The sequence below is a fragment of the Cetorhinus maximus genome, chromosome 10, assembly GCF_964194155.1.
Source record: "Cetorhinus maximus chromosome 10, sCetMax3.hap1.1, whole genome shotgun sequence".
In the NCBI taxonomy this organism is placed as follows: Eukaryota; Metazoa; Chordata; class Chondrichthyes; order Lamniformes; family Cetorhinidae; genus Cetorhinus; species Cetorhinus maximus.
In genome coordinates, this window is record NC_135888.1 from 11,396,856 (window position 1) to 11,422,405 (window position 25,550).

At 41.1% G+C, this 25,550-nt stretch overlaps 1 protein-coding gene across 2 annotated transcripts in view; it reads left to right on the forward strand.

Annotated features, from left to right (window-relative positions):
* Positions 1-25,550, forward strand: part of ttll11 (tubulin tyrosine ligase-like family, member 11) — a 235,523-nt gene that overhangs the window by 61,912 nt on the left and 148,061 nt on the right. For both annotated transcript variants that reach the window (XM_078549956.1, XM_078549957.1), the window contains exons 4-5: positions 17,077-17,652; positions 21,921-22,016. In XM_078549956.1, coding sequence (XP_078406082.1) covers positions 17,077-17,652; positions 21,921-22,016 — 672 coding nt within the window. The remainder of the gene's footprint in view (positions 1-17,076; positions 17,653-21,920; positions 22,017-25,550) is intronic.

Here is a 25,550-nt window from a genome sequence, read left to right on the forward strand (position 1 = left end):
ATATTTTCCCACATTATACTCCATCTGCCAAATTTTTGCCCACTTACTTAATCAATTTGTATCCTGCTCATAACTTGCTTTCGTACTTATCTTTATATCATCAGCAAATTTGCCTAGAGTACAAAGTCTTTAATATAAATTTAATATGAATAGTTGGGGCTCCATCACTGATGCCTGTGGCACTCCACTAGTAACAGTTTGTCATCCTGAAGATGACCCATTTTTCCTGACTTTCTCTTTCCTGTAAGTTAGCCAGTTCTCTATCCTGCTAATTTATCACCCCCAAGACCATAAACTCATATCTTGCGTAGTAATCTTTTATGTGACATCTTACAAATGCCTTTTGGAATACAAATACACTATATCTAGTGGCTCCCCTGTATCTACTCTGCTTGTTATTTCCTCAAAGAACTTTGATAATTTGATCAGTAGTGATTTCCCTTTCACAAAGCCATGTTGATTCTTCCTGATTATATTATGATTTTCTAAATGTCCTGTTACTACCTCATTAATAATGGATATTAGCATTTTCCCAATGACATACATTAGGTTAAGTGGCCTATAGATTCTTGCTTTCTGTCACCTTCCTTTCTTGAACAGAGGGGTTACAATTGCAGTTTTCCAGTCTGCTGGGACCTTTCCAGCATATAAGGATTTTGGAAGATTGCAACCAATGCATCCATTATCTCTGTAGCAACTTCTTTTAAGACATCAGGGTGTAGGCCATCAGGCCCAAGCGTCTTGCCAGCCTTAAGCTCTGTTAGTTTTCCCATTGCTTTTTCACTAGTGATTGTTTTAAGTTCCTCCATGCCTTTTACCCCTTGATTTTCTACTATTCTTTGGATGCATTTTGTACCTTCTACTTGAAGACAGATATAAAATATTTGTTCAAAGCCTCTGCCATTTCCTTGTTTCCCATTATTAATTCCCTATAAGCTCATTGACCTGAAATTTTTTAAAATTCATTCATGGAATGTGGGCATCGCTGGCTAGGCCAGCATTTATTGCCCATCCCTACTTGAGAAAGTGGTGGTGAGCTGCCTTCTTTAACCATTGCCATCCATGTTGTGTAACAGTACCGTTAGGGAGGGAGTTCCTGGATTTTGACCCAGTGACAGTGAAGGAACAGTGATTATAGTTCCAAGTAAGAATGGTGTGTGGCATGGAGGGGAGCTTCCAAGTGGTAGAGTTCCTATGTGTCTACTGCCCTTGTACTTCTAGATGGTAACAGTTATGGGCTTGGAAGATGCTGTCAAAGGAGCCTTGGTGAGTTCCTGCAGTGTGTCTTGTAGATGGTAAGCGCTGCTGCCACTGTACTTCAGTGAATGTTACTGGATGGGGTGTCAATCAAGCAGGCTGCTTTGTCCTGGGTGGTGTCAAGCTTCCTGAGTGTTGTTGGAGCTGCACTCATCCAGGCAATTGGAGCGTATTCCATCACACTCCTGACTTGTGTCTTGTGGATGGTGGGCAGGCTTTGGGGAATCAGGAGATGAGTTACTCACTGCAGGATTCTGAGCCTCTGACCTGCTCTTGTAGCCACAGTCTCTATATGGCTAGTCCAGTTCAGTTTCTGGTCAATGGTAACCCCTGGGATGTTGTTAGTGGGAGATTCATCGATGGTAATGCCATTAAATGTCAAAGAGTGAGGGTTAGATTCTCTCTTGTTGGAGATGATCATTGCCTGGCACTAGTTTGGCACAAATGTTACTTACCACTAACAAAGATGAGGATAAAGGTTATGATTAAGAAAAAAAGAGAAACTTGTGGCAGATACCAAGGGCTCAATGTGGCAAAGTCCTTAGAGGAGTATCAAAAATGCAGAGGGGAACTTAAAAAGCAAATTATGCACTCTTTTAGCTTTCCTGAGAAAGCATTGGTGGGTAGAATAAAGGAAAACCGAAAGGGGCTTATAAATTTATAAAGAGCAAGAGAATAACTAGGGAAAGAGGGCCAGTTAGGGACCACAGAAGTAATGTGTGTATGGACCCGGAAGACATGGGTGCTGTCTTCAATAAATACTTTGCGTTGGTCTTCACAATGGAAGAGGATGATGCAGGTATTGACGTCAGGTTGGAGGACTGTGAAATATTAGAGGAAATTAACATAGAGAAACAGGAGGTGCTAGTGGGTTTAGCCGCCTTTAAAAGTGGATAAATCTGCAGGCCCGGGTGATATGTATCCCAGTCAGTTGAGGGTGGCAAGGGAAGAGTTATCGGGGCCCTGGCAGTAATTTTCAGATCCTCTCTGGCACAGGTGAGGTGCCAAAGGACTGAAGGACTCCGAACGTTGTCCCATTATTAAAAAAGGGAGAAAGAGATTGACCAGGAAACTACAGGCCAATCAGTCAGCATGAATTTGTTAAGGGAAGGTGGTGTTTGACAAATTTGATCGAATTTTTGAGGAGGTAACCAGGAGTGTTGATGAGGGTAATGTGTTTGATGTGGTCTACATGGACTATAGCAAGACTTTTGATAAGGTCCCAAGTGGCAGACTGGTCACGAAAGTAAGAGCCCATGGGATCCAAGGCAAAGTGGCACGGCGGACCCAAAATTGCTGAATGACAGGAAGCAGAGGGTGATGGTAGAGGGATGTTTCTGTGACTGGAAGTCTGTTTCCATTGGGGTTGCGCAGGGCTTGGCGTTGGGGCTCTTGCTGTTTATGGCGTACATAAGTGATTTGGATTTAAATGTAGGAGGTATGATCAAGAAGTTCGCAGATGACACAAAAATCGGTAGGGTGGTAAATAGTGAGGAAGATAGCAGTAAACTGCAGGAGGATATCAATAGACTAGTCAGGTGGGCAGAGCAGTGGCAAATGGAATTCAACCCGGAAAAGTGCGAGGTAATGCACTTGAGGAGGGCTAACAAAGCAAGGGATTACACTATGAATGGTAGGACCCTGGAAAGTACTGAAGCTCAGAGGGACCTTGGTGTGCATATCCATAGATCCCTGAAAGTATCAGTGCAGGTAAATAAGATGGTTAAGAAGGCATGTGGGATATTTGCCTTTATTAGCTGAGGCATGGAATACAAGAGCAGGGAGGTTATGCTGGAACTGTGTAAAATGCTGGTTAGGCCACAACTGGAGTGCTGCATGCAGTTCTGGGCACCACGTTATAGGAAGGATGTGATTGCACTGGAGAGAGTGCAGAGGAGATTTACCAGGATGCTGCCTGGGCTGGAGGGTCTTAGCTATAAGGAAAGATTGGATAGGCTGGGGTTGTTTTCCTTGAAGCAACGAAGGTTGAGAGGAGACCTGATAGAGGTGTATAAGATTGAGGGGCATAGATAGGGTGGATAGGAAGGCACTTTTTCCATTAGTAGAGGGGTCAATAACCAGGGGGCATAGATTTAAGGTATGAGGTAGAAGGCTAAGAGGCAAGTTGAGGAGAAATTTTTTCACCCAGAGGGTGGTGGAAGTCTGGAACTCACTGCCTGAAAGGGTGGTTGAATCAGAAAGTCTCATAACATTTAAGTAGCATTTAGAGATTCAGTTGCGTAGCCATAGCCTCCAGGGCTATGGGCCAAGCGCTGGAAAATGGTATTAGTGTAGTTGGATCTTTGTTGACCGATGCAGACATGATGGACCAAATGGCCTCCTTCTGCGCCGTAGACGTCTGAGTCTGAGTCAGCCCAAGCCTGGACATTGTCTAGATCTTGCTGCATTTGGACATGGACTGCTTCAGTATGATGAGTTGCGAATGGTGCTGAACGTTGTCCAATCATCAGTGAACATACCCACTCCTGACCTTGTATGGAAGGAAGGTCATTGATGAAGCAGCTAAAGATGGTTGGGCTTAGGACACTACCCTGAGGAACTCCAGCACTGATGTCCTGGAGCAGAGATGACTGACTTCCAACAACCACAACCATCTTCCTTTGCGCTAGGTATGACTCCAACCAGTGGAGAGTTTTCCCCGATTCCCATTGACTCCAGTTTTGTTAGGGCTCCTTGATGCCACACTCAGTCAAATGCTGCCTTGTTGTCAAGGACAGTCACTCTCACTTCAATTCGGGAGTTCAGCTCTTTTGTTCATGTTTGAATCAAGGCTGTAATGAGGTCAGGAGCTGAGTGACCCTGGTGGAACCTAAACTGAGCATTAGTGAGCAGGTTATTGCTGAGCAAGTACTGCTTGATGGCACTGTTGATGACCCCTTCCATCACTTTGCTGATGATCGAGAGTAGACTGATGGATTTTGTGTACAGGACATACCTGGGTAATTTTCCACATAGCCAGGTAGATGCCAGTGTTGTAGCTGTACTGGAACGGTTTGGCTAGGGGCATGGCAAGTTCTGGAGCACAAGTCTTCAGTACTATTGCCGGAATATTGTCAGGGGCCCATAGTCCTTGCACTATCCAGTGTTTTCTTGATGCCACGTGGAGTGAAGAGAATTGGCTGAAGACTGGCAGCTGCAATGCTGGGAGGCTGAGATGGATTTTTCACTTGGCACTTCTGGCTGAAGCATTTGTTACAATTTTATCTTTTGCACTGATGTGCTGGGCTCCCCCATCATGAGGATGGGGATATTTGTGAAGCCTTCTCCTCCAGTGAGTTGTTTAATTGTCCACCACCATTCACGACTAGATGTGGCAGGACTGCAGAGCTTAGATATGATCTGTTGGTTGATGAATCGCTTAGCTCTGTCTATGGATTGCTAATAATGCTGTTTGGCATGCAAGTAGTCCTGTGTTGTAATTTCACCAGGTGTTGACACCTCATTTTAACATTTGCCTGATGCTGCTTCTGGCACTCTTTATTGAACCAGGGTTGATCCCCTGGCTTGGCGGTAGTTGTAGAGTGGGGGATATGCCGGACCATGAGGTTACAGATTGTGGTTGAGTACGGTTCTGCTGCTGATGGCCCATAGGAGAGGCGATAACATATTGGTATTGTCACTGGAAAAATAGTCCATGTTAATACTCTTGGCACCCAGGTTCGAGTTTCGCCGTGGCGGCAGATGGTGGAATTTGAATTGTCGATTGTTAACCATCACCCCTTGATGTTCAATGGCATTACCATCACTGAATCCCCCACTATCAACATCCTAGAGGTTACCATTGACCAGAAACTGAACTGGACTAGCCATATAAATGCTGTGGCTACAAGAGCAGGTCAGAGACCAGGAGTCCTGCGATGAGTAACTCTCCTGATTCCCCAAAGCCTGGCCACCATCTTCAAGGCACAAGTCAGGAGTGTGATGGAATACTCCCCACTTGCCTGCATGAGTGCAGCTCCCACAGCACTCGAAACTTGACGCTGTCCAGAGCAAAGCAGCCCGTTTTATTGGCACCACATCCACAAACATTCACTCCCTCCACCACCAACACACAGTAGTAGCAGTGTGTACCATCTACAAGATGCACTGCAGGAATGCACCGAAGTTCCTTAGACAGCACCTTCCAAACCCACAACCACTACCATGTAGAATTACAAGGGCAGATAGATGGGAACATCGCCTGGAAGGTCTCCTCCATGTCACTCACCATCCTGACTTGGAAATATATCACCGTTCCTTCACTGTCGCTGGGTCAAAATCCTGGAACTCCCTTCCTAACAGCACCGTGGGTGTACCTACACCACATGGACTGCAGCGGTTCAAAAAGGCAGCTCACCACTACCTTCTCAAGGGCAACTAGGGATGGGCAATAAATCCTGGCCCACATTCCGTGAATGAATAAAAAAAAAATGAGTTGCTAGGTCTGTTGAAATCTATCCCACTTAGCACAGTGCCACACAACATGATGCAGGGTATCCTCAATGTGAAGACTTGTGCGGTGGTCACTCCTAATGACACTCTCATGGACAGATGCATCTGCGGCATCCGTTCTTGGTTTCCTCACCAACTGCACAGACCCAGCCTAGCAGCTATTTCCTTTATGACTCAGCCAGCTCGGTCAGTAGTGGTGCTACTGAGCCACCCTTGGTGATAAACATTGAAATCCCTCACCCACAGTACATTCTGTGCCCTTGCCACCCTTAGTGCTTCCTCCAAGTGATGTTCAACATGGCGGAGTACTGATTCATCAGCTGAAGCGGAGGGAAGGATGGGGGAGCGTGTGCTGGTATATGATGATCAACAAGAGGCTTCCTTGCCTATGTTTGACCTGATGGTATGAGACTTCATGGTATCCAGAGTCGATGTTGAGGACTCCCAGGACAATGCTCTCCTGACTGTGTGTCACTGTGCTGCCATCTCTGCTAACGGGACAGGACATACCCAGGGCTGGTGATGGTGGTGCCTGGGATATAGTCATACTCATGGAATCATACCCTACAGACAATGTCAGGCTGTTGCTTGACTAGTCTGTGAGACAGCTCAGACCCATTTTTGGTACAAGTCCCTAGATTTTAGTAAAGAGGACTTTGCAGGGTCGACTGGACTGAGTTTGCCATTGTTGTTTCTGGTGCCTCGGTCGATGCCGGGTGGTCTGTCCGGTTTAATTCTTTATTTAATTTTCTGTAGCAGTTTGATACAACTGAGTGGCTTGCTAGGCCATTTTGGAGGGCATTGAAATCCACATTGGTGTAGATCTGGAGTCACATGTAGACCAGATCAGGTAGGGACGGGAGATTTCCTTCCCTAAAGGGCATAAGTGAACCAGATGGGTTTTTACGACAATCGACCGGTTTTAATTCCAGATTTTTATTGAATTCAAATTCCGCCATCTGCCATGTTGGGATACGAACCCAGGTCCCCAGAGCATTACCCTGCGTATTAATCCAATAACAATACCACTATGCCACCACCTCCACCTATCTTCTTCTCTCCATAGATGCTGCATGACCTCAGTGTTTCCTACATTTATTGTTTTAACTCCTGATTTCAACTGTCTTCATGGTTTTGCTTTTTTTATAGAGGGTTCTTTTTCTTAAATAGAACTAAGATGGTTAAGTCGTGATCTGATAGTTCTTCAAAGTATTAATTGGATAAATAGTGATAATTTCCAATAGTTGGCAAGATGGAGCAAAATGCATACAAGCAAAAAATCACAAAGAATTTATGGGAATGTAAGAAAATCAATTTTAAGCAATAGGTGGTTTGAGTATAGAATTTTCTACTGAATTGTTGAAAGTTTACTTGAATGTAAGAATTACTAGACGAGAGAGGACTGAGGCCTAAGTAGCTCATCTTCTATCATTCTAAAAGTTGATGATTCAATTATATTTATCATGTGACTAATCATAGCAGTCGATCTCCATTTACATCTGTGTTTAGTTAACTCATTTCAGGCAGAGCAGTACTATAATTCTTCTTGATTTTTTCAAGCCAGAGTTTCTGATATCAACTAGCATGAAAATTGTATAATGACACTGGGTGAACACAAGATCAGGCTCAGCTGTAACGTTTCCCTCTCCGTACCAATGTTAGATAGACTGATGATGCATCCTAAAAACTTAGACATGAATATTCATCACACCAGAAAGCCTACCAGTATTTAATAAATCCTAAGTATGCATCACTCATTGCCTTGAGCTGGAAAGGGAAAAGAGAAAGAAAATGCTATCTTTGTAATGCATCTGCGTCAATAACTTTGCGAAAGAAAAATGGGAACTTAACATCTTCAAAAGAATGCTAAAGACGAATGAAAAATGCAAAGCTTGCAATTTTCTTTGTAGCACAATGTATATAAAAATAATCAGGCTGATTCTTAGTCACAAGTCTCCAATCTAGCTAAGATACCTCAAAAATGTAATGTATGTGCAATTTTTTTATTGCAAAATTTTCTTTGCTGTAATTTATTTTTTGTGTTCAACATACAGCTAACTGAGTTTGTTTATTTTCAGTTCATGCCGCCACTGCCTTGTTCGTCCTTCAGGCATAGATGACCATGTTTATCATCTGGGTTGTTTAGTAGGGTTCTGGTGGGTATGTAGGTGATTCTTAAGGCCAGTGTGTTGGAAATTGTAGGGAAAATCTGTTGGAATTATTGGGATGCAGAAAAGTTCTGGAAGTAAAAGTACTGTGGGTTCTGAGGTTCAGGCACAGGAAAAACCAGTGGTTTGCGTACAAGTGATAAGTAAAGATGTGGGAATGTGTTCACAATTTACTCAAGGGGGTTCTGAGGAGCAGGAGCAGAAATGTTTAAAGACTTTGTATGTGAAGGGGAAGTCTTTCCATGTGTACAGGGTGGTGTAGGTAAAGATATTAAAATTTTAAGAGGCACAGGGGCTAGTCAATCCTTAATGTTGTGGGATAGTGATATTTGTTGTTCAGGGGGAGTATTGCAGGAACAGGTGATAATAAGTGGGGTTCATGGGGATGCTAAACCTATTTCATTATGGAAGATAAATGTAAAGATTAAGTGGAAAGCAGGTGAGGTGGCTGTTGGAGTAGTAGAAACATTGCCTATTGCAGGGGTTCAATTTATTTTGGGTAATGATATAGCTGGGTCACAGATGTGGGTGATGCCTTTGGTAGTTGAGCAGCCTGTAGAGGTGTTTTCAACAGAGTGTTGCAGAAAGAGCACCCTGGATTTTTTTTTCCAGATTGTATAGTAACAAGATCACAAGCTCACAGGTTGAAACAGGAAGGAGAGGAGGGTGTTGAAATTCAATTAGCTGACATGGTCTTTGATAAGATTGTTCAGGAAGAGAGAATGGAGGATAATGCAGCTGAGATATTTAGCTCAAGGCAGTTGGTAGAGTTACAGAGAAAGGATCCACAAATAAAACAGTTATATCAGACAGCTTACTCAGAAACAGAGGCAGAGTGTATTCCAGAATGTTGTTATCCTTAAGGATAATGTGCTAATGAGAGAGTGTCGGCTGTATCAAGTTTCAGCAGATGGATGGAAGTACATCAGGCTGTTATACCGTTTGGAAATAGAAATGAGATCCTGAGAATAGTTCAAGAAATTCCAATTAGGAATTAGAAAGACACAGGTAAAAATACAAAAACATTTTTATTGGCCTGGATTGCGTAGAGATGTAGTCACACATGTCAAGTGATAGCAAAACCACAATCAGTGATTAAGGCAGCACCTTTAATTCCAATTCCAGCATTTGAAGAACTTTTTACTAGGGTCATGATTGATTGTGTAGGACACCTATCCCAAGGCTAAAAGTGGAAATCAGTACTTAACTGACAATAATGGATGTACCTACAAGGTTTCCTGAAGTGATACCTTTGAGAAATATTACAACAAAGAGAATTGTGGAAGAGTTGACTTTTTTTTTACAAGATTGTATTTCTTTTGAAAAATCATATCAGATCAGGGTCAAATTTCATGTCACAGCTGTTTAAGGATGTAATGAACAGTTTGGGGATAAAACTGTTTTAAGTCAACAGCTTATCATCCTGAATCACAAGGGGCTTTGGAAAGATGGCATCAAACTTTAAAAACTATGATGAGGGCATATAGCCAGGACTGTCCACAGGATTGGGATGGGGAATTCCATTCTTGTTATTTGCTATTAGGGATGCTCCTAATGCATTGACTGGATTTAGTTCTTTTGAATTAGCCTATGGCCATGAGGTAAGGGGACTATTGAAATTGATTCATGGAGAAATTGGTGAGTCAAAATTTGGAAACTATTCACCTGAATTATGTATCAAACTTGAGAGAGAGATTGGACAGAGCATGTGAGTTAGCTAGGGAACATTTAAAGGTACCGTAGCAAGTGATGAAAGTGAAGGCAGACAGGAAAGCTACAGCTCATAGTTTTGTTGCTGGGGAAAAAGTGTTAGTTTTGTTACCAGTACTGGGTGACTCGTTAAAGGCAAGGCTTAGTGGGCCTTAGAGGATAGGAAAGAAAATGAATGAAGTAAATTATTTAATAAATACTCCAGATAGAAGAAAGGAGCAGAGGGTGTGTCATATAAATATGCTTAAAAAGCACTTTGACAGGGAAGACGACCAAAAAGAGGTATTGGTGATGGTAGATAAGGAGAAAGAGGTAGAAATGAAGGATCCTGAAATTGATTTTCCTCTAATCAGATTGGTAATGACGGTTGATTTTAGCAGTGTTCTATTGATTGCATTATTAAAAAAGAACAAGAAATTTCAATAGACCATGAAAGTCAGAAGGTATTTGACAGTTTAAAAATTACGGCACCAAAATTGACAATTTAGATGTAATATTGAGTTACCTTCCTGACAAGTGTCAGTGATTTGGAGAAGCTATTGCAGTCACACAAAGCTATCTGGGAATAAGCTGGGGAGGTCAAATTTAGCTACATATGATGTGAGTGTTGAAGTTTCATCTTCGATAAGGCAAATCCTCATACATTAAATCCAGAAAGTTATCACAAGTACAAAAATAAATTGAATTCATGATTCAAAATTACATCATTGAGTCTATTTGCAGTAACTGGAGTTCGCCTATTGTGATGGTACCAAAACCGGAAGGAACACAAAGACTGTGGACTATTGAAAGGTGAATGCTGTGACAAAAACAAATTCATATCATATACCATGGTTGGAAGATTGCATTGAGAAAGTGGGACAACCAAAATTTAGCACAAAGATTGACTTGCTCAGAGGATATTGGCAAGTACCGTGATCGGAGAAAACGAAGGAGATATCGACTTTTGTGATGCCAGATAGACTATATCAGTTTAAAGTCTTGCCATTGGTATAAAAAATGCACCTGCAACATTTCAAAGACTGACAAACAAAGTAATTGGGGGACTGAGCAATTGTGCTGTTTATATTGACGACTTGATAGTTTTCAGTCAAATGTTGGGGGAAGCATTTACAACATCTAGAAGAATTATTTAGTCGACTACAAGGAGCTAATTTGGGGATGAACTTGGCTGAAAGTGAACTTGCAATAACGCAAGTTACATATCTAGGCCGTACCATTGGACATGGTAAGGTGGCTCCGAGAGATGTGAAAGTCAAAGCTATCCAGGATTTCCCCATGCCTACAACAAAATGAGAAGTTTTGAGATTTCGGGGCATGAGTGGGTTTTACTGGAAATTTGTATCAAATTTTAACAGTGTTCCATTGATTGAACTATTAAAAAAGAACAAGAAGTTTCAATGGACGCATGAGTGTCAAAAGGTATTTCACAGTTAAAAAACTACGGCACCAATTTTGGCAATTATGCCAAGCAATTTATGTTGGCCATTGATGCAAGCAATATAGGCATTGGGGCCATACTGTTGCAAGAAGATGAAACTGGAATTGAGAAACCAGCAGGGTATTTTACATGGAAATTGAATGTACAACAGAGAATGTACAAGAGAGAAGATATTCAACAATCGAAAAGGAGACTCTGGGTCTAGTGTTAGCATTGCAGCATTTCAAGATTTATGTTGCAAACAATTCATAAGAAACAATTATTTATACAGACCACAATCCTTTAAAGTTTCTAGACAAATTTGGAGACCGAACTACAAGGCTGTTCAGATGGAGTTTATTACTGCAACCATTTAATCTACAGATTGTACATGTGGTTAGATGAGAAAAACTCATTGCAGATGCATTGTCGAGAGTTTAAAGCTCAAAAGAAAATTGGACATTTAGAACCTGGACACGACTGAAATTACTTCTATTGATACCAAGGATTTGTATATATGCATGCATCTGGTAATAGTGTGAATATATAAATAAGTATAGAAGATAGTGTAAGATAGGTTAAGAAAATGAAGCCATCTTTTTAAATTATGACGGTTCATTTTCTCATAAGGAGGGGTTGTCATGAAAGTATAATAATTCTAAATATTATTGAGATTTATTGTAAAAGTAGGTTAATAGTGGGGCTTGGATTGTGTGTGTTTTTTAATTGAATTGGACACAGTTGGCCTGAAGGCTTTGATTCATCAAAAGAAGCTAGGTTTGAAATGCTAAATATGTAAACATGGCTGAAGTCTTAGAATGTGGTGAGGAGAATTTGCATTTTTAGATGAATCAGGGTAGTTTGAATTTCAAAGAGATGGTAGGGAGTTATACCTAGCCAGAGAAGCTAGGCCAAACAGTGTGTTTATTTTTTCAAAAGGTACTGATAATATTAGCACCATGAAATTATTTATATTATGAAAAATTGTAAAGTATGAAAAATGTAAAGTTCCAAAGACATATGGAAACAATGGGATTTATATTAAAAGGGAGAAACATGTATAAAGGGAAATGAGGCTATGTGTGGGAAGGCATTGTGAGGTCTAGCAGAAGTGTGAAAAGCCTCCAGTATTTGTGCATTAAGTTACTGTCTACAGAAACCGAAGCTGGGAAAAGCCACTTTGAATTCTACTGTCCAGGGTATTGTGTTGACTTGCCTGGATCTCTGTTTAAATCTGCTTTTTTTTTACTGTTGCTTTAACGGGTGTATAACTGGAAGCCAGATTAATTAGGGGTTTTTAGGAGTTATTATAGTTGTAATTTGTAGACCTATGTATGTGCTTGAAATCTTTTCTTTTGTTAATAAATGTTTAATTCAATTTTCTAAGAAAATCTCTCAATCTTGGTGGCCTTGTCTCAACTGAATTCAGGGCACGCATCTCGACATAAATACAAATTGCAAAACTGTTGTGACAGCGTGATCAAGTTTCCCTCATGGATTTGATCTGCCTGGCACACATCATCTGCCATGTCATAACACTCTCCATAGAAGATATGCTTTGTTAAGCAAGTGTCAGGCATTTCTAGCTACATGACCAGCCCAAATCAGTTAGGAATGTCTCGATATGGTGGGGATGCTTGGCATGCCCGTTCAGGTGAGCACTGTAATGTCTGGCATTTTGTTCTGCCATCTGATCTTCAGAAGCTTCCAAAAGCAGCTTATGTGAAAGTAGTTGAGCTTCTTAGCATGATGCTGGTACATGGTCCAAGCCTTGTGTAGAGCATAGTGGGCAGGACTATTGCGCTATAGACTTTCATTTCGATAGTCAGACTTGCTTCACTTCGTTCCCAGACTGATGTTCGAAGTCTGCTAAAGGCAACACTTGATTTGGCAATCCTTGCACGTGTCTCGACATCATTAAAAACAGCTTGTGTGAGTGTGCTGCTGAGATCAGTAAACTTCTCCACTGCTGACAGGTTCTGGTCATGGACTGAAACCTTGGGCTTGAGAGGGCATTCCTGGAGCAGGTTAGTACATTACTTCATTTTTGTTCATGCTGATTGTAAGGCTGAAGTTGTCACATTGGAGAACAAATCCATGCATGTCCAGATCTGAACTGAAATCTAGTATGCAGTCATTGGTAAACAGTAAATCACAGGTATGTCCTTGTAGACCTTGGTCTTTGCCTGGACTAATCTCAAATTAAGCAGTTTTCCAACCATGTGATATCTGATTTTGATGCCAGGATTGCCATCATGGAAGGCATTGGAAAGAAAACATGTAGGAGTGGGTTGGCGCTAGTGCACAGTCCTGTTTAACTCCATTAGTGACTGGGTATAGGTTAGCATCAACCAGGACACACATGAGCACGCTGCCATGGCACTGCCGAACCATTGTGATGAATTTCTCAGGGCAGCTGAATTTCTCCATTACCTTCCAAAGGCCCTCAAGGCTGACTGTGTCAAAGGACTAGGTCAGGTCAACAAATGTGTAGAGGTTTATGTTCTGTTCTTGGCATTTCTCCTGGACCTGTCTAGCTGCAAACTCATCAGTGATACCTCAACCTTTTTTTAAACCCCACTGTCTCTCTGGCAGCAGACCCTGGTCAAGATGTTGCAGTAAGGAGTTCAGAAGGATTCTGGCAAAGATTTTGCAGGTGATGACGGGGAATGAGATTCTGCTATGTTACAAGATTGGCAAGTTCCTTTTTGCTTGTACAGGTGGACAAGGGAGGCAACTTTTGTATACTTGTTGGATGGCTCCTCGCTCCCACATAGACTGAAAGAGTTCAGTGAGCCTCTTGACCTAACATTGACCTCAGGCCTTGTAGACTTCAGCTGAGATAGAATCAGTTTCCTGGAGCTTTGCCACGAGACATTCATAATTTCTAGCATTGGAGGCTCATCAAGAGAGCAGTTGATGGCACTTGTGGATTGCCAGCTTGTTTGTTTCTTCATTGATGGAAGAAGGCTGATTGAGGATCTGATTAAAGTAGTCTGCCCGTCTTTCAAGAATTTGGGCCTTTTCTGTAAGCAGTGTTGACCTATCCGTACTGAGGATTAATGATGAACCAATAGCCTGGTGCCCATAGACGATTTCAGAGGATTGTAGAATCTCTTCCAGTCTTTGTGGCCTGCATGTGACTGAAGCTCATCTGCTTTCTGATTTCAGCCAAGACTCTTGCATCTCTCTTGAGCTTGCAATGGCCAGTTCTGCGGATGTTTTGGTTGGCATCATGCTTGGATTGTGATGACTTGTCATTGAGATAAACCCTGTAGAGATGTTTCTTCTCCCAGGGTTATCTGGGTTACTTCATTGTTTTCATCGAACCAATCTTGATGCTTACGAGAAATAGGGCCAAGGGCCTCTGGAGCAATGGAATTCACTGTATCCTTCAAGGTTGCCCAGTCGTCCTCTGATGCAGTGACTGGCCATTTTGCTGTATACGGGCAACTCTCAAGTTTCTGTAAAAGAAATTCCTTCGTGACTGCCTGAGCCTTGAGACATTGAAACTTTTCTGGACCTTCATGCCCTGCAGATGCTGAGGGGGATAGACCTTGATGTTTAGCTTTCAAACTATAAGACGATGGTCAGTAAACAGTCAGCACAGCATATGGCTTTTGTTACATGCACATCCTGCCTGTCCCTCAGCCTGGTGATGGCATGGTCAATTAGATGCAAGTGCACAGACGGTGGTGCATCCAAGACGTCTTGTTGCAATTAAGGAGGCAGAAAGCTCTGTTGGTGATTAAGAGCTCATGCTCCGCTCACATCTTCAGCAAGAGGAGACCTTTGCTATTACAACTGCCAACCCTATTTTTTACGATAACCACATCCCACGCTTGGTGCTCTGCAACAATTCTTGTGTTGAAGTCGCCAAGAATGAGTGTCTGACTGACACGTTAGCAGTCAAAGAATGGAGGTCATCATAGAGTTTATCCTTGACTTTATCAGGGTTGGTCATGGGTAGGGCCTTGTAAAGATTACTATTATGCTGCTAAAGCTACTTAGTTTATATGTGCTGATCACTCTCTCTCCTACTCTGTTCCCTTTACTCTCTAATTTATATTAGAATACAATGTAGTAGATTGTAAAATTCAAAATGTTTTAGCTATATATTTTAACCTTTTTTTACTTCATTCTGCCTTTTGAGTTTCCAGCTATTGTGGAGGTTAAAACTGTTTATTTTAAATTAAGTAGTTTCTATTGGTGACAAGGTCAATATTTGACAAGGAAATTGTCTAAACCATGAAGTACTTGCTGCTGATGAATAAAATGTAGTTTTCCAGCAATATGAGGATTCCCGTTACAAAATCTGCTGTTTATTATGGTTGGTACAGCATTGTTCTACTGGGTATGGATATCTAAATATCAATTGTTGTGACAGATAATGAAGCTAATTAAAAGGCAGTTTCTCAGATTTGAAATATTCAACACCTTAGAACCATACAATTTTACAACGTAAGAACCATTCAACCCAACGTGCCTTTAATTTTTGATCTCCCCTAACCCTATAGCCCTATAATTATATATTTGCAATTATGTAGCAGCTTTAATGTAGAAAACTATCCCTGGTTACTTCTTGCGGAAAGTAACAAACAGTGGGGCGAGTTAGAAGAGGTGATTGAAAACCATGTTGATGAAATGGCTTTCAAAGAAGTCGAGAGAGGTGGAGGAGCTTGATGCAGTGGGACATAGGGACGTACAGATGACATCTGGAGTAAAAAGACAAGGGATATAAGGTTAGAGGAGCTTGGAGATATGACTGGGCTAGGCCATGCAGGGATTTGTAGATGATAATGGGGATTTTAAATTCAATGCACAGATGATATGGGCCTATGTGATTTGGTGAGGATGGGAGTGGTGGGCGAGCAAGACTTTGTGCAGGACAGGATTTGAGTGCGCAGTTTCACAACCTCGGTGTCACATTTGATCCTGAGATGAGCTTCCAACCTCATTTGTGCTAGCACTAAGACCGCCTATTTCCATCTCCGTAATATCACTTGACTTCACCCCTGTTTTGGGCCATCTGCTGATGAAACCCTCATCCATGCTTTCATTACCTCTGGACTTGACTCTTCCAACGCACTCTTGGCTGATTTCCCATAAACTTGAAGTCATCCAAAACTCTGCTGCCTGTGCCTTAATTTGCTGCATGTCCCATTCTCCATATCACCCCTGTACTTGCTGACCTACGTTGGCACCCAGTCAAGCAATGTCTTGATTTTAAAATTCTCATCTTTGTTTTCAAATTTCTCTATGGCCTTGCCCCCTCCCTATCTCTCTATCTCCTCCAACCCCATAACCCTCGGAGATATCTGCAGTCCTCTAATTCTGGCCTCTTCTGCATTCCCAATTCTAATTGGTGGCTATGCCTTCAGTTGCCCAGGCCCCAAGCTCAGGAACTCCCCCTGCACATCTATGCCTCTCTACCTCGCTTTCCTCCTTTTAAGAGTCTCCTTAAATCCTACACCTTTGACTAAGCTTTTAGTTATCTGACCTAAAATCTCCTTATGTGGCTCAGTGTCATGCTTTGTTTTATAATGTTCCTATAAAACGTTTTAGGACTTTTTTTTAACGTCAAAGGCATCATATAAATATAAGTTGGAATTTATGCAGGATTGCGATCAAAAGGTTTAGCAATGAGGGCTATAGAGAAATGGAGCCTGGAGATAACAAAAATGTGGACAAAGGCTTCATTACATTGAGCAGTCCAAGTTGCAGTTTTTTGTAGCAGCCAAAACAATAGCTTAAGTCTTCCTGATTTTAACTGAGGAAATGTTATTGTCAGAAAGGTTGACAGCACAGTATTAAAGTGTTGGAGACATCCAGTGTCATCTTAGGATGAAGTCAAAAGATGGCTAAAATCTTTAATTTTAAAGAAAATGGTTTTAGTAGGACTGTGTGTATAATTAATCATAGAAAACGCTTTGTAAATAAACACACAATATTCCAGATGTGGGAAAAATTAGGGACTAATGGTCCTTTTTATTCATCGCTGAGTATTTGGAAAAACCATTATTGCTAAATAAACCACTTAATATTAACTTTAATTATTTTGTCATGTAGGTACGTATGTCAAAAGAAAATGACTCATCTTGGAAGCCTACTTTTATCGTAAAGCCAGATGGAGGATCCCAAGGTGATGGAATCTACCTCATTAAAGATTCTAATGACATCCGAATGTTGGCCAACCTCCGCAGCAAGCCAGCAGTGGTCCAGGAATATATCAGCAAGCCATTGCTGATCGACAAACTGAAATTTGACATTAGGTTGTATGTCTTGCTCAAGTCGATCGAGCCCCTGGAGATCTACATAGCCAAAGATGGTCTATCTAGATTTTGTACAGAGCCATATCAAGAGCCTAACATTAAAAATTTTCATCGTGTATTTATGCACTTAACAAACTATTCCCTGAATGTCCATAGTGGAAATTTCATCCATTCTGACAGTGTAAATACAGGAAGCAAAAGGACTTTTTCAAGTATTGTGGCCAAGCTTTCTATGAGAGGCTTTGATGTGAAGAAAATGTGGTCAGATATTATCACGTTAGTAATTAGGGCTATTATTGCATTGGTTCCTGAATTAAAAGTTTATCATCAAACATATATTCCTCCAGGGAAGCCTGGACCTACATGCTTCCAGGTCAGTATCATGTATTGCATATTCTTTACAATACTACTGTGTTAACATCCATGAATCTCAGTGTTGTGAATTTTATGCTTAAGCCATTAGTCTTTCTTTGCATTGCTTAGTCCTTTAAGTTTCTTAACCCTACTCCCAGCTTTCACTAAGATAAAAGCAAAATACTGCAGATGCTGAAAATCTGAAATAAAAGCAGAAAATGCCGGAAAAATTCAGCAGGTCTGACAGCATCTGTGGAGAGAGAAAGAATTAATGTTTCGAGTCCATATGGCTCTTCAGAGGCTCTGAAGAAGAGTCATATGGACTTGACATTAATGCTGTTTCTCGCTCCACAGATGCTGTCAGACCTGCTGGGTTTTCCCAGCATTTTCTGTTTTTATTTCAGATTTCACTGATCACCTCAAGCTTTTTGCTTTCAAAAAGACAACTTGATGTTTGTGCCCAATCCTATCTGAAAATTCATTTGAAATGGGTTGCTAGGAAGTACCAGAGAACAGCCCAGAATTAACTTTTCTCTGAGGAAATAACCCGCCTATACTTGGTATTTCCCACGGCATCATTAATAATTAAACTCTGCATATCTGATCTGCAACCAAGTGCTAAAAGAGTATGATAACCAGAGTTATCCAATACAGAGTATGGCTGCCAGTGATCTAATGATTTTTATCTATGTATCATTTTATTTAACTTGATTTCTTAACTACCATCATAGTCCAGACTTTTCACAATAAAGGAAGTAAATCTGAGACTAAGGTTACAGCAAGCAAATAAGCATGAGTCAAAAGCCACAACAAGAATCTGCCCCTAATTTTCTGTCTGAAAAATTAAGATGGATATTAAAGCTGCCCCCATAGCCAGTCTTCTAGGTGCCAGAAATATGCAGCCTCTGTAGGTAGATGTGGTGAAATAAATGACATCACAGCAGTAGATGCCTGCTTTCAAGCCAGATGTTTGTATATTTGTCCTAGTACTGCCTGTCTGCCAACCTGATCAGGCACTGTTCAGAGCTGTTCAGTGGCCAGAGGGAATCAGTGTCTTATGAAATGATGATGATGCTGCTTGGAGAGAAAAAAAAAATTGTCTGGTCTCATTGCAAGTTCATCTTTGTGGTGGGTCATTAAATAGCATTATTGAGAGGCATTAATGCCTCTGCAACCCTGGAAGAAAATTTAGGATGAATGTGATACTTAAAAATAAAGCTAAGTAGTACACTCGCACGCAACACAAAATTATCCCAATGATTTTCTAGTTGATTGACATATACCATGGCTTATTTTTGTGAAAGTAAGTTCTGTTTAGTTTTTTTGAAGTTAAGATCCCCATAGAGATTGCTAACCTTTAAAAAAGAGATTTGAGTTCCCAGTGACTGATTCAAAGGATCACATGACAGGATTTTGAATTTTAACACTTTTACTGTAATAAACAAACTAAGATCAACATTGCCTATTAATTAATATTTAGTCAGAAAGACATTAAACTACAGAAAGAGATCTCCTCCACCTCCCCCCCCTTAACTTCCTAACACAAACAAAAAGCATGCTGTGTTTATATGTTACATTGCACTCTCTGCAGAAGAGTAGTCTTTAAAGGAGCTAATGCAAAATTATTCCCATCTCCGATGGGCTTCCTCCTCCCTGTTTTGCTGAGTTCAGTGCCCGTTGAAAGTTGTTTTCCTCAGTCTTTTCGGAATTCCTGAACCAGCTTCCAGCAGCAAGGCCCAATCCACTCCTCCTGGCCATGCCAGGTGAATTTTCCAGTGCCCTTCAATTTTCACAGGTCCCATCTCTTTGACCAGAGAACATGCTCCCATCAGCTTTCTGCCTGGTGGCAAACAAAGACCAGCCTTTTCCTCTAATGTTCGCAATAGGTTTGCTCTCTCTGCCTGCCCCTCTCGTGCTCTCTCTCTTGCGCTCTCTCTCAGCCTGCCTCGCTCGCGCACTCACCTGCTCGCCCTGTGTAGATGCACGTGCATACCCTCTTCCCCCCTCACTCGCAGAACCTGTAGGAGATGATATGCTCCATTTTATCTTGAATTAAGAGACAGTTTAAAACATAACCATCTTTTAAAACCTTACACTCTTAACAAAGTAACCCAACTCCTATAAATTTTACATATTTCAGTTGATATCTGTTCATTTCTAAGTTTCAGTTCAAAAGTTTTCATTCCACATTGAACATCATAGTTTACAACTATATCATCTTTAGAGTTATAAAATATTCTGAATATTTAAATACTTTGGTATGATGAGGCTCTTTGTGGAGATTTATAAATGGGGTCTGCCTTGTACTGAACTGTTGCAGGCTTGTTTGTATTCTATCTGCAATTCATTGGGTTATAAAGTTGCCTGCTTTAATCGTAACTTATTAGGTATTTTGTAGACCAGCACAGATTGTTTCTGGAAATGTAAAACTGACTATGACTGCAATAGCACATAAAAGGAGCTCAGATTGTGTTCTAAAACATGAGCAATTTATCAGAAATTCGAATAATACTACTTTCCTGGAGCCCTCTCCCACCCTTATGTGAACAAACATAGCGAGTCTCAAAAGTGGAGGGCACAGAGGAAAAATCATTAGAACTACATACAATTTTAATAAGCAAAACAAAAAATATGAATTATGTAAAATTCTAGTGATTTAGTTTCTACAGTGCACCTCCATATAACACAAAATCCTTACTTCTAAACAACATGTGGTGGCTGTGGTAATAAGGTATGCATGCAGACATAAAATACTTGCCCTAGATTCTGAATTTCATGGATTGCACTTATGCGGCACATAGACTGGTTCCTGTGTCAATCTCATCTAGAGGTATACGGTGAGATTTCCTGCAGAACTCATTTATAAATGTTGAATGGAAAAATCAGTGTTAAATACAAATGCAGCACCACTAATTTTTGTCCATTTTGAGTTCCAACTTTAAATGAGTTTTTTTAAAATGGTATATTCCCCTCATGTTTTTGTCCATGTTTGTATTGCATATATGGAGTCTGAAATAGAACACTGATGCGTCACAGCAAGAACTACTTAACTTTGCACAATGAGGAGAAGAAGTGTGAATCTCAGTTCAATCTGCGTATGAATTTCTGTTGCTCAGTTGAGATACCTGACCTATATTCAGGCCTACTGGAGAGAAACCTATTTCTGGTTTAGCCTCTAATTTTTGCATTTATGTCCAGTAGCAAAGATTAATTTGACCATCTCTGCTGTAATGTCAACTTAGACAGCTTTCAACATTAGTCTCAGAGCCCAAAAACTGAACTATTTAGAATTGCCTTCTGAGGTTAACATCCCTATCGGATGTAGTTTTACTTTTGAGTGATGTGTATAGTGTTGATGCACTAATGACTTCACTCTAGCAGTACCTTCTGCCATGATGCGTTGGAGAAAAATGACACGTCACACTTATGCTGAACTTTTCCAGGAAATTTTGCACAATGGAAACAGTGCATGTAACAGAGTGCAATGCTAATATGAAAATTCAAGTGGAAAATGCAGCCCAAAGTGAAATGATAATCTTTCATTTTATATGCTGACATAAATGTTTTACAAAAATGACTTAGAAATTACAACACTATAACAGATTGTTTAATCCAACCATTCCATATTGCTGTTTATCCTCCATATGCCCCTTTGCTACAACCACTATCTAACCTATTCTTAAATTTTGATGTGGTCTCTGATTCAATCTTTAACACCAGTGGTGCATTCCACATACCTCACAACCCTCTGTGTAAAACCTCTACTACTGTCTACACCAAATCTCCATCATTAAATATACATTAAATTATTAAAGGTATGCATTTAATATGTGTCCCCTCATTCTGGATCCCTCGACCACTGAGCTCAGCCTTTTTCTATGTACCCACTCCCAACCTTTCATTTCCAATGTCTCAAATTGCCTTTATTCTTCTGTCCTAATGAGCTGTAGGCACCATCCTCTTCAATTTTAGTTAATAATTTTATCTACAGCATTCTGAAACTTGACATTGTCTCCCTTTTTAAAAAAACATTGTTGTTCCACTGTCTTGTGTACCAATATTTCTTTTCACCTCACCTCATCTTGTTAACTCCTTTCTAAAATTTGCCCTATTCTAATCTGCTATTATTTTTGTACTAATATTTTCTCTTTCTGTTGGGACCTTTAAACCTTATATTATGACCACTACTCTCCCACATTTAACTATAAACCGATAGGATGATAATTGCGATGAAATACTGAAATGTAATAGCCATTACTTCATCAAATTCCATTTTTGTTTACACAGATTTTAGGATTTGATATACTTCTCATGAAAAACATGAAGCCCGTTTTATTGGAGGTGAATGCCAATCCCAGCATGAGAATAGAGCATGAACAGGAGGTAAGGGGCCTAGAGCTAGATGGTAAACTAAAGTGTTTGCCCTAACACATCAAAGGAAAACAGCTGGCTAAGATGCTATTTAAGTTGTTCCTTGTCAACCCTTAAAAAATCCTTAGAAAAGGAGGTTAAGATTAATTATGATTTGATAAAGGTGGCAGATACATTGACTTGACTAACAGTGCCCAGTGCCACTTTGTTTCAAAATTAACTGATTTGATACTATTAGCTGAGAGAGGCAGTGCTAATATTGACAACAGAGGTAATTTTAATTTAGTGGACTTGATCATTTAAGACTTCCTTTGTCATGCTCCTACAGTTGCACCTCAGTCACGTTGTGCTGAACCAATATAGCATTTTCTTCACTATCTGTTAAATTTCACTTCTGCCTGGCTACACGGGCAGAATGGCCTCCGTCATCTTGATTTGTCATGTGAGCAGGCAATGTTGCACTTTGAAAACGTTGTTCAGCTTGTATGCCCAGATATACTGTGAAGGTAATACGCTTGCAGTTTGAATTCATGTTTGGATAACAATTTGAATGCACCTGCCCTGTTCACCGTGGGCTATTTTGCCTCGAGCATATAGGTAGTATTCAGGTTGCCACATTCTGATAGAAGTGATTGCACATTTTATTTGAACTTCTTTCTGATTATGTTCTTGTGAAGTTTATTCTTCTACATTAAATTTAAGTAAATTACTGTACATTAGAAGGAAATGGGCAATACATGGATTTTAGTAAAATAGTAAAGTGTGAAGTTGAAAGGGACCTAGGAGTTTTGGTACACGTGATGCACAACATCTACAGCTGTTGGAACATAACCAGTAAAGAATGTTGAACTGCATTGCCAAAAGAACAGAATGGAAGGCCTGGTCAAATTAAATACTATTCCGATCAGATCATATCTCTAGCATTATGTTAATTTTGGTCACCATGATATGAGGGGAATATTGAAGGTTTGTTATTTAATCTTTCATGGGAAGTGGGTGTCTCTGGCTAGGCCAGCATTTATTGCCCATCCTTAATTGCTCTTGAGAAGGTTGTGGTGAACTGCTGCCTTGAACTGCTGCAGTCCATGTGCTGTTAGGAAGGAAATTCCAGGATTTTAACCCAGTGACAGCGAAGGAATAGTGATATAGTCACAAATCAGGATAGTGTGTGGCTTGGAGGGGGACCTCTTCAGATGGTGCTATCCCCGTGCATCTGCTGGACTTGTCCTTCTAGGTGATAGAGGTCATGGGTTTGGAATCTGCTGTCAAAGAAGCCTTGGTAAGTTGCTACAGTGCGTCTTGTAGATGGTACACACTGCTGCCGCTATGCATCGGTGGTGGAGGGAGTGAATATTTAAGGTGGTGGATAGGATGCCAGTCAAGCAGGCTGCTTTGTCTTGGATGGTATGGAGCTTCTCGAGTGTATTTGGAGCTGCACTCATCCAGGCAAGTGGAGAATATTCCATTACATTCCTGATTTGTACCTTGTAGATGCTGGACAGGCTTTGGGGAGTCAGGAGGTGAGTTACCCGCTGCAGGATTCCAAGTCTCTGACCTGCTCTTGTAGCCACAGTATTTATTGGCTGGCCCAGTTCGGTTTCTGGTCAATAGTAACTCCCAGGATGTTGATTGTGAGGGATTCAGTGATGGTAATGCCATTGAATGTTAAGGGGAGAAGGTTAGGTTCTCGCTTAGGAGGTAATTCAGACATTTGAAGGATTTAAAATTCATAAGGAGGTGGTATTGAATAGACTGTCTATATTTAAAGTTAATAAAAGCACCAGTACTGGATGAGATGCATCCAACGATAGTAAGAGAAGGGATACTGCGGAGGCATTGGCCATAATTTTCTGGTCCTCCTCAAACTCTAGGTGGTGCCAGAGGGCTGGTGAATTGCAAATGTTCCACCTTTGTTCAAAAAGGTGTAAAGTTAAGCCCAGCAATTACAGGCCAATCAGTTTGACCTCAAGATACTTGACTGACAAGGGAGTCGGAGTATAGGGGCAGACAGGAAAGTAGAGGCCACAATCAGATCAGCCATGATCTTATCAAATGGCAGAGCAGGCTCAAGGGCTGAACGGCCTACTCCTCCTAATTTGTATCGTATGGATGTAAATCCTAAACCTGAGTGTTGTCCATGACTCGCTACATATGAACATGGACTGCTTCAGCATCTGAGGAGACATAAATGGTGCTGAATATTATGCAATCATCAGCAAACATCGCTACTTCTGACCTTATGATGGAGAGAAGGTCATTGATGCAGTAGCCGAAGATAGTTGGGGCACTAACCTGAGGAACTCCTGCAGCGATGTCCTGGGATTGAGATTGGGATCTTTTGCACTACTACGCTGGGCTCCCTCATTGAGGATGTGGGGTATTTGTGGGGCAGTCTCATCTGGTTAGTTACTTAATTATCCACCACCATTACATAAGAACATAAATAGGAACAGAAGTAGGCCATTTGGCTCCTTGAGCCTGCTCTGCCATTCAGTGTTCATGGCTGATCTGTTTGTGTTTCGATTTCCATATTCCCATCTAACCCCGATAACCTTTGATTCCCTTGCCTAATAAGAATCTATCTATCTCTGCCTTAAAAATATTCAATGACCCCACTTCCACCACCTTCTGAGGCAGAGTTCCAAAGTTGCACAACCTTTAGAGAAAACATTTCTCCTCATCTCTGTCCGAAAAGGGTGACCCCTAATTTTAAAACAGTGCCCCCTAGTTCTGGACTCACCCACAAGATGAAACATCCTTTCAACGTCCACCTTGTCAAGGCCATTTAACTGGATGTGGCAGGACTTTAGGGCTTAGACCTGATTTGTTAGCTGTGGGATCGCTTAGCTCTGTTTATTACATGGTGCTTCCACTATTTGGCATGCAAGTATTCCTGTGTTGTAGCTTCACCAAGTTGGCACCTCCATTTTTAGGTATGCCTAATGCGGTTTCCGGCATGCCCGCCTGCAAGTATTTTTTTAAACCAGAGTTGACCCCCTGGCTTGATGGTAATGGTAGAGTGGGAATTATGCCAGACTATGAAGTTACAGATTTTGATTGAATACAATTCTGCAGCTGCTGATAGCCCATGGACTCTCTTGGATAGCCAGTTTTAAGGTGCTGGATCTTTTCGAACTCTAATCCATTTAGCATGGTGGTAGTTTATTTTATTAATTCATGGGATGTGGGTGTTGTTAGCTAGGCCAGCTCGTATTACCCGTCCCTAATTTTCCTTGAGAAGGTGGTGGTGAGCTGCCTTCTTGAACTGCTGCAGTCCTTGGTGTAGGCAAACCCACAGTGCTGTTAGGGAGGAAGTTCCAGGATTTTGACCCAGCAACAGTGAAGGAACGGCGACATATTTCCCAAGTCAGGATGGTGAGTAGCTTGGAGGGGAACTTCCAGGTGTGGTGTTCCCATGTGTCTGCTGCCTGTTTCTGCTGCCCTTGTCCTTCTAGATGGTAGTGGTCGTAGGTTTGGAAGGTTCTGTATAAGGAGGCATGGTGAATTCCTGCAGCGCATCTTGTGGATGGCACTCACTGCTGCCAC